The sequence below is a fragment of the Aricia agestis genome, chromosome Z (genome assembly GCF_905147365.1).
Source record: "Aricia agestis chromosome Z, ilAriAges1.1, whole genome shotgun sequence".
In the NCBI taxonomy this organism is placed as follows: Eukaryota; Metazoa; Arthropoda; class Insecta; order Lepidoptera; family Lycaenidae; genus Aricia; species Aricia agestis.
The window spans coordinates 7,803,702-7,818,717 of record NC_056428.1 but is presented as its reverse complement, the minus strand read 5'-3'; the positions used below and the strand labels follow the sequence as shown (position 1 = coordinate 7,818,717).

The 15,016-nt window shown below is 34.0% G+C and overlaps 1 protein-coding gene across 1 annotated transcript in view; it reads left to right on the top strand.

The window, feature by feature from the left end:
- The window catches only part of LOC121738633 (chromobox protein homolog 1-like), a 34,677-nt gene extending 24,515 nt beyond the window's left edge, over nucleotides 1–10,162 (top strand). The window contains exons 6-7 of the mRNA XM_042130826.1: nucleotides 3,205–3,329; nucleotides 9,826–10,162. Of these exons, the coding sequence (XP_041986760.1) occupies nucleotides 3,205–3,329; nucleotides 9,826–9,850 (150 nt within the window). The 3' untranslated portion in view covers nucleotides 9,851–10,162. The remainder of the gene's footprint in view (nucleotides 1–3,204; nucleotides 3,330–9,825) is intronic.
- Nucleotides 10,163–15,016: the final 4,854 nt, after the last annotated feature.

Below are 15,016 nucleotides of genomic sequence, written 5' to 3'. Positions count from 1 at the left end.
GGAAGGCTATAGGCTATATTTTATTACGCTAAGTCTAATAGGAGCGAAGAAATAGAGGAAAATGTGGGAAAAAACGGGGGAAATTATTTGAAAGAGCTTATCTCACGATTATTTTTGTGGACTAATTTGTCTGTGTAATGTAATATATGAAATTATTTGAAAGGGCTTATTTATAATGAAATTATTTGAAAGGGCTTTTTTGAACGCGCTAATCTCAGGAACTACTGGTCCAATTTGAATAGTTCTTACAGTGTTAGATAGCCTATTTATCGAGTAAGGCTATAGGCTATATTTTATCGCGCTAAAACTAAAAATAGCGAAGAAATAGAGGAAAGTGTGAAAAAAACGGCAGAATTTATTTGAAATGGCTTATTTGAACGCGCTAATCTCAGGAACTACTGGTCCGATTTGAAAAATTCTTTCAGTGTTAGATAGCCTATTTATCGAGGAAGGCTATAGGCTATATTTTATCACGCTGAGCCTAGTAGGAGCGAAGAAATAGAGGAAAGTGCACTGTTTATGTTCTTGGTCGAATCATAATTGAAACAACTGGCTTCAATTATGATTCGACGAATGAAAACGACGATGAATTTCCTACTTCTGGATGGTTTACAAAAAAATAACCACGATGGCTAAGGCGGGAGCTTCGCTGCGCTACGCCATCTAACCTAACCCAAAAAAGACGTATTGGTCCGCAGCCCAACTCACTTGACTGCAACGATTCGTCGCCCCGCCCCCATTCGAATTCGCACGCATTTAACAATATGTAGTTTTCATTAAAACACGTACAAAAATATAAAATATAAAACCTCAAATAGAATATCAGTAACCAATTATCATTACTAAAGCAGCTCACAAAAGTTTTCTCAAAATGAACTTTTTAGTAGCTCGTAATAAATAACCTCACTTAGGAAAATGGAATCTATATTTAATACTAGCTGTTGCCCGCGACTTCGTCCGCGTGGACTTCAGTTTATAGCGCGCGATGTCAACAAAATTGGTGTCAAAAGCTTTTATAAAAAAACCCTGGTACCCCTTAAATCAATACAGCTGTGCAGTGTGCACACAATAAGTATTTCATTTTTTTATATTAAACTTTATATTTTATGCCAAATTTTAAAGCTTATTTAGCCCTCCAATTACCCAACTTTACCCATAAACTATTTATCATTGATAGATTTAAGGTTACGTCACTGCACAGATAAAGTACTGAGTTATTTAATACCGTGGAATAGATATAACAATCGAAAAAAATCGAAACTTAAAAAGATGATACCACGTCTTATAGAAAGACTTTTGAGCAAGCGTCAGCGCGATGTAGAAGACGCACGGCGTCATCTATTATGAATTGTTGGAACTAACTTAATTTGAACAAATTTACGCATTTTCACCCCCTTACAACCCTTTTTTCCAGTAAAAACGTAGCCTTAATAACATGCCAGGCTTGAGACTATCTGTATACAAAATTTCATTACAATCGGTTCGGAAGTTTTGGCGTTTGGCGTGAAAGCGAGACTGACAGACAGACAGACAGACAGAGATACTTTCGCATTTATAATTTTAGTATAGATTATGTGCACACTGCATAACTGTTTTTGGGTATTTTGATTAATTAAGGGCCGCGCTACACCGGAAGCACTTACCAGGGTTTTAAAAAGTTTTTAAATTTGACACAAATTTTGTTGACACCGCGCGCTTTAAACTAAAGTCCACGCGGACGAAGTCGCGGGCAACAGCTAGTATTATACATAAAATATGTTTAAGTTTTTGAAATTTTATTTTAATACACATCCAAGACCCAGGAACATTGAAAACTTTTTGTTCCGCCTGCGGGACTCGAACCCAGGACCCCCGGGATGAGCGCTGGCCACGCGCAATGCGAATTCATTTTCATCGATATTTTCATGGAAATAAGATATTTTCCCACATCAAAATGTAGCCTATGTCCTTTCTCAGACTCTAGAATAACTGTATACAAAATTTCATTGCAATCGGTTCAGTAGTTTTGGCGTGAAAGCAAGACAGACAGACAGACAGACAGAGATACTTTCGCATTTATAATATTAGTATGGATAGTATGGATTAGAAATGCAGTAGGAGTTCTATAAGATAAGATAGATTGATTATTATTATACCAAGTGATAATATTATTAAACATAATATTCTAACGTATTAAAAACTATAAACAAAAACATACTAACTAATAAGTATGATTAGTTCTATGTTACAATAAAGTAAAAAATAAAACGCCATCTGTTGAATTAGAACTAAAATGTTCATTCCATCGATATATTTCTGGATTTTTTATAATATTATACATAAAATATGTTTAAGATTTTTGAAATTTTATTTTAATACACATCCAAGACCCAGGAACATTGAAAACTTTTTGTTCCGCCTGCGGGACTCGAACCCAGGACCCCCGGGATGAGCGCTGGCCACGCGCAATGCGAATTCATTTTCATCGAAATTTTCATGGAAATAAGATATTTTCCCACATCAAAATGTAGCCTATGTCCTTTCTCAGACTCTAGAATAACTGTATACAAAATTTCATTGCAATCGGTTCAGTAGTTTTGGCGTGAAAGCAAGACAGACAGACAGACAGACAGAGATACTTTCGCATTTATAATATTAGTATGGATTGAAGTTGCCCGTTATGTATTTCCAGTCGCTCACTTAGTAATACAGTCGCTCGGATAGAATTTTAATATCTGAAATAGATTAATCGCAATTCACATTTTGTAAGCTCGTTCTGGATTTTATTATAAATCAATATGAGTTGTTAGTTTAGTTTATTTTTCGCTTAGTCAAATTAATACCGCTCATGTTATTAAAAGAGTATGTTCATCATCAGTCGCAAAGTAATTTTTTGTTAGCTCGTTTTATTATTTCCCGTTTCTTTTTTGCGGAATAATGTACAGTATCCGTGACATTCCTAAATTACGCGAAGGGCGAAGCCGCGCGGAACATCTAGTATAAAAATAATAACTACATAATATTATGTTTTCTTTTTTCCGTGACTATATGCCCGCCAAATGTAATCCTGCGAGATTTTTTGTTTCTAAATAAAAAGACTTCAATATTGTTCTACTCTCGTCTTTGCTAATACATCTTAATCAGCTCTCTAGTGGAGCTAGTTTTTTTGGACCATAAATGGACTCTCATTGGGCTCAAACAATAAATGTCAATTTGTAATGGCAGGTGGAGGCTGCACGCAAATTAGATTCACGAAACCTGCGAGTGGCCCCGGGAACCACAAACCGCTTCACCCTGCAAAGCCCGACATCTGGCCGCCGGCTGAGCAAGAGAAGGGGACAACGTCAGAGGTAATCCTTGTATTACATCATATTTAATTACGGGCGAGCCAAGCGAGCCCTAGTATATCCCACTACCTTTACATTTTGTTGTACACTTTACGGAAAAACTATCACGCCTATTGATTTGTGCTATAACATATAAATTTATCATCAGTCAGTCTAGATGTGACGACGCGAGCCCTCACAAAGCTCGGCTTTTGGCTAGTTACATTATAAATGAAGAATAAACTAAATTATATGTAGTCCAAAGGCTTTTTCAAATCATGCCATTTTTCATTATTATTAAAATTTGTTTCTCTGGGATCATTATTTTTAACAAAAAAAATTAACCAACTTCCAAGTGAAAACAATATTTTGTATTTAAGTGAAAACAACATGTTATCCTAAAAGTGCAATAATCAAAAAATAATATAATTACAACAATTTTACAAAGTCGCCACAGTGACAGTGCTATGCAAGATGTAACAATTTAATCATAAACGAAATTTTAGGGTCTGGCTGATATTATACTAAATGCGTTATAAGATAGATATCGGTATTCTCATATTTCTTGCTACGGATTTTTTACAACAAAACAAAAAAACATAATGTAATAAATTACGTTCTATCGACAAAAACAAATAAGTATTTCCTTTAAGGGGGGTATTACATTATCATTTATATTGGATCATTTCTATGATCATATATAGGATCCAATATATATGATCATTTGATCATATCTGCATATTACATTATCATATATTATTGATCCTATTTTACGTCATATGTGGTTTCAATAGCCAATGGAGAGCGCTAATGCTGACAGGTATTGACGTCAGGGTTACTAGATCTCAGAGAATTCGATTTGTCAAAAGACATCGTCATTTTTAATAATATGGCTTGTTTTTTGTTATTTCAGCAAGATTATCCAAGTATATAATTAGAAAAATAATTACATTATATTATTTGAAATATATTAACAAACAAGAAATTAAAAACTTTTTTATATTAAATAACTGGCAGCACCTATTTCTATGACCGTATTGGATCCAATCTCTCAGCAAATGTCAAAAATCTATGATCAAGGATGAAATGAATCATATGTCTATATTACATTATCCAATATCATTGACTCAATGATCTCGGATCCAATATATGTATATGATAATCTAATATCCCCCTAATATTGGAAACGAACAAAAATAAAAAACTGCTAACTGTTATTAAAATATTATATTAATTGTGAGTTATAAGTACAAAATTTACGTAAGTTTTTAATTTCAATTCTGTAATAATTTAGCACATACCGACTTCCAAAAAGGAGGTTATATGTTCGGCTGTGGATATATTTTTTTTTATTTGTGTATGTTCAACGATTACTCTGCCGTTTGTGAACCGATTTTCGAAATTTTTGTTTTGTTGTATTAGGTTTCACTCCAATTTGGTACCATGTTCACAAAAGTGGTGACCTGATGATGGGATCCATGAGTAATCGAGGGAACTCCTCGAAATTTATATGGAAACATATGGTGATTTTGGTTTTATAAGAAGCAGCCTAAGCATATGCTACCAAAACGCAAGATTTTGCACCGAGGTATATTATGGTTCCGAAGATACTAAGAGAACTCCGGATTCCTTATAAATACAAGTTTGGGGGTTTAGGCGCTGTTTTAAGAACTGAAAGCATATACTACTATGCAAATTACATTCATCATCATCATCATCATTACCACGTCAGGGTCACCAATGTCACCAAAATTGAACATAACAAATTCAGCCTTAACTCCAGAGCGTAAGGCACACATTTGGTGTGTATTTCATCATCAGTGTGTATTTTTTCGAAACCGGTCGTGTATTTAACAATGTTGTAATAAATATCTTAAAATAAAGTGGAATAGGTGCAAGGAAAGTGTATAACTATTTAATTGGTATTATCGAAGCAGCTTACTTCTCAAAAAGTAATGTCAAATGTGTGCCTTACGCTCTTATTTTAGTTAATAATTATGATATTTTTTAACTATTAGCTCGTAATTGCATCGTGACGGCCCTACGTAACAAGTTAATAACCACCCCTAGCTCATATCTCCACATAAAAGCAATTCGCTAAATTGTAATAACCGTGTCAATACCGTACTTACTTAGTTTTGATGGCGAATGTAATGTACCTACATTCATTTTAATCAAGCCCAAAATTACCCAAGTATTATGAATTGTTGAAAGTAAAGAATTTTATCAGTATTTTCTTCAACAAATCGTATAAAATATTATTAGTAGATGTTAGTGATTCTACAAAAAAGTTTTAGCAGCAAAAAAGCCAACATCACGCGGTATTCCCAGGCGGTCACCCATCCAAGTACTAACCGCGCCCGATGTTGCTTAACTTCGGTGATCGGACGGTGTATTCAACGTGGTAGGGACTAGGGACATTGGCGATTCACTGAGCGCAAACGACTCTACAGCTGATGTCGATGTTATTTATTATTGTTTTTACCTTGGAAGTCGGTTTTAATTTTTTGTTAAAAATAATAATTATTATTCGTAGATTAGCACACAAAAATTGCAAAAGTTATAAGCAAATTAGGTTGCAAAAAAAAGGTTTATAAATTTTTTATTAGCAAATGGCGGAATTTTTTTTTTTTAGTTAATACATGCCCTTCATTGATATGAAATCAATTACGTGATAATAAAGGAAACAACTTTTTTTTACAATATTACGTGGATTTCTAGTTTTTTGTTCAAGTTAAAAAATGATTATAAACAAAGTATTAATTTTTTTCATATTTTATGGCGTGATCTTGTTAAGTATGTTCATATCAAGGGCTCCACAAAGTGAAAAATTTTACCAACATTATTTAAACGTTTTCTTTAAAGTACAATGAGGACGGAAGTTCGAAAAAATTTCGTTAGTTAGCATTTGTCTAATTTGTTGAAAAATTAACTTGAAGTTAAATTCCCAACGGAAGCAAATTCTTTTAAGTGTTCGGAATACACCATAAGTTTTTGAAAATTTTAAATTAATATTTAATACCTTTAAAAAAATAATCAGTGTGACGTGCTCGGTTTTGAAGCCACGCGGGCTACCTAAAATTGCCGCGCGGAGGCTTACTTTCAACATTAAATTAAAATTATAAATAATAGAGATAGAATTCCGGGAGTTGTGATTTTTTTATGGAAATTTCCTCTTCTTTAAAAATCTTTTTTTTAAATTTCTTAAATGTTAATAGTTTCGGAGTTTTTAACAAAAAACATAATACCTTTTTTTTGCAACCTAATTTGCTCATAACTTTTGCAATCTTTTGTGTGCTAATACACGCTTCCGATACATTTTTCTAGACGTTTCCCCGAATCTAATGAGCTATCGCACGTATTTTTATGACCCTTATCTCTATATTTCGCCATTCTCAACTTATCGCTTAGACTATTAGTAGGATAGTAGGATTACTTAAATGCCGCGCGGAGGTCTACTTTCAGCGTTAAATTAAAATTATAAATAATAGAGATAGAATTCCGGGAGTCGAGAGTTTTGTTATGGAAATTTCCTCCTCTTTAAGAATCTTTTTTTTTTAATTTCTTAAATGTTAATAGTTTCGGAATTATTAACAAAAACGTAATACCTTTTTTTTGTAACTTAATTTGTTTAAAACGTTTGCAATTTTTTTGTGTACATTATACACGCTTCCAATACATTTTTCTAGATGTCATTCCGGATCGTACGTATTTTTAAGAGCCTTATCTCTATATTTCGCCATTTTGAACTTATCGCTTAGAGTTTAGACTATACAGTGTGTTAGTGTAAACACCATTATCCTTGAAACCATCAAATGAGCCCGTCAAAATGAACAACTTTTCATATGAGAACAATGCTGGGAACTAAAAAAAAATGCCGTCTTCATACCTATACGGATGCCCAGATCGGCAATTTGTATGGGTATGATGACGGTTTTTTTTTTGGATTTCCCAGCATGATTGTTCTCATAGAAAAAGTTATTCATAGAAAGAAAGTCAATCAGTTCATGATATCGATTAACTATAGTTCAAGTGATGGGAATCCGTAAACACACGTAAAAAGCTATGCAATTTTTGTAGCCAAATTGTTAATTGATGTGACATTTTTAGCACTAATGCATAATATAGCACGAATAAGGGATTAATAAACTTATAAATTATCTTTTTAGCTTACAAAAATATCGATTGAAAAGCCCAAAAAACGTTGTTCATAACTTACGTATTTAATGTTAAATCCACGTGTTTGAGGCATTCTTTGGCCATTCTTATGGTTTATTATTTAGCGGAACCACAAAACTCAACAATATCTAGCATTAAATGTTCACTGAAAACCTTTATTAACATTTTTATTACATGAAATAAGCAGACCGACTCCTTTGTTATGTTCATGTAAGTAGGACATAACATTACACGCTTTTGACGCTTATACACCGATATAAGGCTCTCTCCAGTCTATACTACCTCGATGGTCCCTACAGTAAGGCGGGCGCCAGACATGTGATCAAATACGCAAATTCGCCAAGTGTGGCACTGGCATTTGCCTATTTGTGCAAATTAATTGCTGGCATTTTCCTATTTGTGCAAAGTTTGCTCAAACTTTGAAGCCCATGTCTGGCGCCGGCTTTACGAAACGCCTTTGATGTCGCACGATGCCGCCACCGATGTAGGTACCACAATAGACGTAACGACCAGTAGTTCGACTGCAAAGAAACGGACAGGTTTCAATATCTGTCAAATTCGTCGGGTTTCACTAAGATTATGAACGGAATGTGCCTCGCGCTGGCTGATATAATTTATTTTTAAATATTTAAAATAAAGATTTCAAAATTGGATTCTGACAATTTTAATCGCATATGCCAAAACACAAACAACAATACGACCAAAGAGGAACACGTCCATCGAATATGTCATATTTTTAAATTCGTAGGTAACAAGTTAACAACCCTAGCGACGATTTTCGTCATAATACGTCAAATTTAAAAATTTCAACATCAGTTCTAAGTCGGTATAGGTACTCTATCATTCTGTCTACTCTGTAGGTACCGAGCTGATATGCCAGGGTTGCCACGGAACGGGAAATAAAATGAAATAAAATATTGTGCTTGTAATGCAAATGTTATCATTTAATCTGTTTAATCAGCGTGTTATACATATATTTGTCGTACTGCCAGATATTTACGTGAAACTTTATTTTTAGATCATTTTAGTTCTCTATTTTTTAAAATTTAATTAACCCATCAAGCCCCATAAGCTCACCGGTGAGCGAGAAACAATAGAATAACAATAGATTTCCATGGATCCACGAATCACGATCGAGGGATTAAAATAATGAGGACGCATTCGAAATTCTGAATATATAAAATATCCAATAATTAATCACACGTCAGGTGTAACAGAAGCACTTTAGACTAGCACGAGTCGGCGCATGAGTACCGAAAACTATTCCACCTCAATTTTTTTATGCGATCCTCTTCAAATTGCCCTCCTGATGATATAAATGCATGTTGCCAGGGCGCAACCCGGTGCCATATTGTTTAAACAAACATTGTTTAAACAATTGCAAGGAATTGTTATTTTTCAACCGAACAATTTTTTTTATATTCTTTATTGAAATACCAATAAAAAAGGTCCTATGATTTTTTAAGATAAAGTTAATATTTTTAAAGATATGAATTTTTAAAGGTTCGAAAAACCTCAAAGAGCTATGGCAGATTTTTAGGTAAAAGTTTTTGAAGCGTCTTAGGAACGCATAGCAACCAAAGAATAACATATATTCGTAAATGATTTTCAACGATTTTGTTACATTGATCTAAAGCCAGGAATCAGGATAAAAAGATAATATTTAAAAATAGCCAAAGTGATTTCCTTTTCCAAAATGGCCATTTTCTGCCATCCGATGTTGCCTATAATTAGTTTTTCCAATTTAAAATAAAAAAGTTTTCTATTTTTAATCACATTTATAGTGCTTATATAAATTATGAGTACCTGGATGACCGAGCTTTGCTCGGTATAGCAAACACTCATTGACTTCGTGTTACTTAATAACGCCATCTGCTGGTCGTTAAAACAATTAGTTGCTAACAAAATAGTATTATTATTCGCCAATAGATGTCAGGAAGAGTCATATTTTTCTGTTTATCGATTATCGATAAAACACGAATAAAAAAACATTTTCTGAAAATGATATATATGCCGCCCGTATAGTTCGTAAGATTAGCGCGATCAAATAATTATGTTCCCTTTTTTTCCACCTTTACGTCTGATTCTTCGCTCCTATTATGGTTACGGCGCGATGTTAGCCTAAAGCCTTCCATTGTGTTGGATAGTCGATAAACTTTTCGACTATCCAATACGATTTTTGTATTATCTTTGTATTATATCTTTCAATTTGATCCAGTAGTCCCTGAAATCAGCGCGTTCAAACAAAATAACAAACAAACTCTTCAGTTTTTTAATGCGAGTATAGATTTATGGTAAGCATATAGATTTATTAAAAAATGTGATGTGTTTATTGTTTCAGAGTGCGGTATGATGATGCGGAGTAGAGAATTTGCTAAGTTCTCTCGTCTTCAAAAATATTTCGTAGGCACTGTGTGAACTATTTGTGAACTCTAGATTAAGATAAAAATTTAATTAACAACATTGGATTTCCAGGCCAAAGTTTTATTATTTTGTAATAATTTCGTGCAGACTCTGAATTGTTTTTATGTTAAATATAAGACATTTTAGCTAAGTCTGGAGTAGATAAATAAATGATTTCCAACAGGGAACCACTATATCATGAGAAGGCATTATTCAGTTAAAAATAGAAACTTGTGCAATACTATTATCAGAGTAATAGTGCTGCTGCTTTATATTTTAAGAATAAATATATTTGATATTTCTTTTGACTATAATTACATCGCAGAACTGTTGAACTGCAACGATTAAACATAACAATTAAATCGTAACTAAAATAATATATTCTTAACAGTATTTTGTGCATACATAATTACATATTACATATATGGTAGAAACTAGAAACGTAAACAAATTAAAAGTTTAATTGTTTATTATTAACACCAAATTGATGGTAACAAATCAACAATAAATCTTTTATGCATGTAACGATATAAATACCTTATCCACACTTCGGTAGATCGTCGATTATCCGAACCAATTCGATTTTTAAATCTATTTTCGAAACCTGCAAATTCCGTGTTTGATCGATCATCGACGCTAATGCGTAAAGGCACGGAATATGCTAATGCATAAAGAAAGACATTTCAACCAGAAACTGTCTTATTAACTTCTTAAAAGCTAATTTTCTACTAAATATTCTATTAAAAACATATTTAACTGTAATTGAAATGATTTAGATTATAATATTATCATTATAAGGTAGCACCAATAAAAATTATTGCATGTTATGTATAATTATATAGTTTAGAATTTAACCTGGGATTTTGAAGTTCTTACTTCTTATGTGGTCTACAAAAGTAGGTGGCTATTTTTTATTGTGTGTAGTTGATAGTTCATATTATATTTTATATGCTTTCTTTAATGTATTTTAAGTTTTGCAGTTTATATTATAGAATCTTACAGTCAAAAATGGCTACTGATTTTTCTGTAAAATAAACGAATACCTATATAAATATCTTTTAATGAACATCTAAACCAATCAACAAGCTTAGCTACCGCGTTAATGCGCTGCCAGCTAAAGACCTGCGGGTGCCTCCCGCAGGTCTTTAGCGGAGCTCCCGGATTAACCCGAATTTGAAACGTACTTATCATACGCATCGAACGGAGTGCGTTCGACGCGAAAATGATATATATGCCGCCCGTATAGTTCGTAAGATTAGCGCGAATTTGAAACGTACTTATCATACGCATCGAACGGAGTGCGTTCGACGCGTACACGAAATGCGGCGCGTTCGTTCGGTGCAGATGAATGTGTGAGGTTTCACATTGTTGCATATAAGTACTACGAATCAATGAAAAAAGGAAGAGAGCTACGAATATTAAAAATCGGCGCGTGCCGTTCGTACGTTGCAGACATTATATATTAATCTGTGACTAGCTGTTTGACCGAGCTTTGCTCGGTATTCGATAAAACACGAATTAAATGACATTTTCTAAAAATGATTCTAGCTAGATCGATTTATCGCCCCCGAAACCCCCTATATACTAAGTTTCTTGACAATCGTTGGAGCCGATTCCGAGATTCCAATTATATATATATATATATATATATATATATATATATATATATATATATATATATATATATATATATATATATATATATATATATATATATATATATATACATACAAGAATTGCTCGTTTAAAGATATAAGATAAGATATAATCACCATAGGTACCATTTTGGTACCTCTTCCGAGTCATGTCTACCATGACAACGCAACACGCTTCATTTTCAGCTTTTAAGAGTCTGGGTGCCATCGCAGTTCTCATACAAACGTAATAGCAAGATAATTTTCCATACGGGAATATTTACCATATTTGAGCTTTATTATTCAGCTTAAGATAGTAATTACCTAGGTTAAAAAAATATGAATGATTACAATGAGGCATTTTCTTATAAAACCGGTTAAAAAGGCCATAAAAAGTGAATTTCCAACAAAGGAGTGTGGTCGGGGCGAATCCTGACGTAGTAGCCTCGGTGATGATCTTATAGGAGAGTCTGTAATAGTTTTCTAGCCTCACCTAATTCAAGGGAAGCCTGTATCTTACTAGACATATATCTAGATTTCGTTGTAAGTAATATTTAGGTATAGATAGTATATAATATTATGTTGTGGTTGATTTGTTTATAAGCTTTATGGGGGTGGCATTGTCGGACACCGACAAAACCCCGAAATAAATTGATTAAAAAAAACCGGATTACTTCAGTACCGTAGTAGTAGGAGTTGATACTAGTTTTTTTAGCCACTCTGGAAATTTTTTCCCGCGGACTAATCCGGTTCTGTTCGGCAGCAGCTCCTATAGTAAATACTTTTTATCATGTCAAGTAGGTACTGTAAATAGCATAGCGAAATTTACGGTTCGACCTTGATTGAATTTTGATTGAAAATATTAACAGGGCTTGAACGCAGATGGGTCAAGAGAAGACGATTCGAAAAAAAAATACTTACTTTCACACTCTAGTGGATTTGTCCGGTTTTGTTCGCCACTCAGAACAAAAATCTGTGGTTCGCCAGCTCCTCATATTATAAAGAATATTTTTTTATATAAATTCCATAAATATACTCAGTATGGAATTTAATAACCTATGTGTCTCCTACATTTTGTATGGAATAAAGTAAGTACGGTACCCTTATTCCAGTCAGCAGTGCTACGTCGTCGCCACTTAAGTTAGAAACAGTAAAAATGCAACAAGTATTTAATTTTGTAACATATTTGTTTAATAAATATAGAATAAATATCTCTTACATCATACAATAAATAAATGATAACACCTACAGCTACAAGTTACAATTCTTGCGTCATGACCTTCGTTTACAAATTAATAGTTTGAAGTGAAAATCAGTGGCACGAGGAGTATGGGAAAGTCATACTGTCCTCCAACATTGTTTCACTCTCGCCTGCGAACTGCGAAAACTCTGCGAAACAGGAATAGAGCGAGATGCAATATAACGCATTGTCGTGTTGCGGATACGAGTTGTGACAGTGTCTAATCTAAAGTTTAGATTACACCTGCAGCAATGTATTGGAGATGGAAGAAATGATGTTAATGAATTTAAAACAAATGCATTAATCGATAAGGAAAAGTTACAATTATGAAGTGACTATCTCAAAATTAACGATGCTCTTAGATACATGCTCGTTTCCTTGACCTACGCTTGACACTAAAGTCTTGAGTGGTGTGCGTTTAAGACCAAGTGATTTAACTACACTCTTCAGTAACAAAGGATGTTTCTGAACCTTGATCAATTAACACACGCGCACTCTTACAGTAGCCTTTTCGTGATTTAATTCTCACTAAAGCTGTTGGTAACAACACTCTCGTTTTGCTTTTGGTAATTGCTAGCATTCTTTAAGGCCACTGAAATTATTATACATGAAAAAGACCTAAACAGCTCAATCTACAGCGACTCTAGATCATCCCTAGAAGAAATATCCAACTCAAAGACGGAACACCCCATAGTATATAAAATACACGAAAATATCAAGGAAATAAAGCGATGCAACCAGCATATAAGATTTTACTGGGTCAAGGCACACAACAGTATACTAGGGAATGAACTTGTCAAGGAAGGAGCCCTAAGCAATGAACTGATTCCTATATATGACAGTTTTCCAATATCTTACGCAAGAAACGCAGGCAGGCAAGATATACTCAATCTGACAAGGGAAAGTACACAATATCGATATTCCCAATCCTCACTAGAGCATACAAGATTCTACGGTCAGACGCCACCTCCAACGTAAGAACTCAAATTTATACAGGCCATGGTGGTATAAAGAGCTATCTGCATAGATTTAAAATAACTGATAGCCCTTTTTGCTCCTGCGACGAAGAAACTCCGCAAACAATTAAGTACCTACCCACATACTTACTGAATGTCAAAGATTTAGTCAGAAACGCTTCGACTGTGAGCAAAGACTTGGTATTGAAATAAAAGAAGAAACTATTAGAACGATCCTAGACAACGATAAAAAGAGAAGACGATTCATGGAATACGCTGAAGAAGTATATAGAGTTATAGCTAAGGAGAATGGGTCGAGGGTGTAAAGAAAAAAAAATTAAAAAAAAAAGGGCACGGAGACAAATTTGGAATTCAAAGTAACAAGGATTTGAAAAAGATACAATATTGCCTCAATTAAAAAGCAGCAGGAAATTATATATATATAAAAAAAAAGACCTCCGCCCGCATACCCCTCGACCCCCGCGCCAGTGTTGCGGACATGTGTAGACGCATCTCGCCAGTCACCGGCGAACGTCTGTACGGTATGCATGTGTTTGGAATTTCTAGGACAAAATGCTGAGAAAATTCAACGAAGAGGATACCTTTAAAAATTATACAACTTAAGCTCGAATGCTTGTGGAATAAGCGTTATGATTCATGCAAAAATAAACAAATGCGCGACTAGAACAACTTCGTGCCGGAATGAATATTTAAAAAAAAGTTTAGTTTTCATTTTTTCTAATATTTCAATCGACTCTTCTGTTAATACTAAATAGTTCGCAGATATTCCTTAAAGCATTTCTTTTTCAACAGACTTTGCCGTTAACTCCTTATTTTTTTATGAAACGATGGCTTTGTCTTAAGACAAAAGGGGCCAGGCCAGTACTGGTTTCTGCAGGACTGGCGCCGAGATTATTGGCTCTGTGTAAACTATACTTTATGGACCTAATGCAGTATCTGTGAGTAGCGCAAATTTGGTTTAAGCGTTTTAAATCCGGAAATTTTGATAAGTATCAAAGATGCACTTCGCTCTGGTCGCCCTGTTACGGACAAATTTACTGATGCCATTTTTTTAAAAGTGGAGCAACATCGGCATATTAGTAGTTAAGATGTAGCTGAAGAACTGGAACTTACCACAAAACGGTTTTGGCGCATTTGAAAAAAGCTGGGTACACAAAAAAAGCTCGAAACCTAATGAACCGTGTACTCATTTGTGATTTTTATCGACGTACCTAATGAAACCGAACCATTTTTGAAGAAGCTAATAACTGGCGATGAAAAGTGGATCACGTACGACAA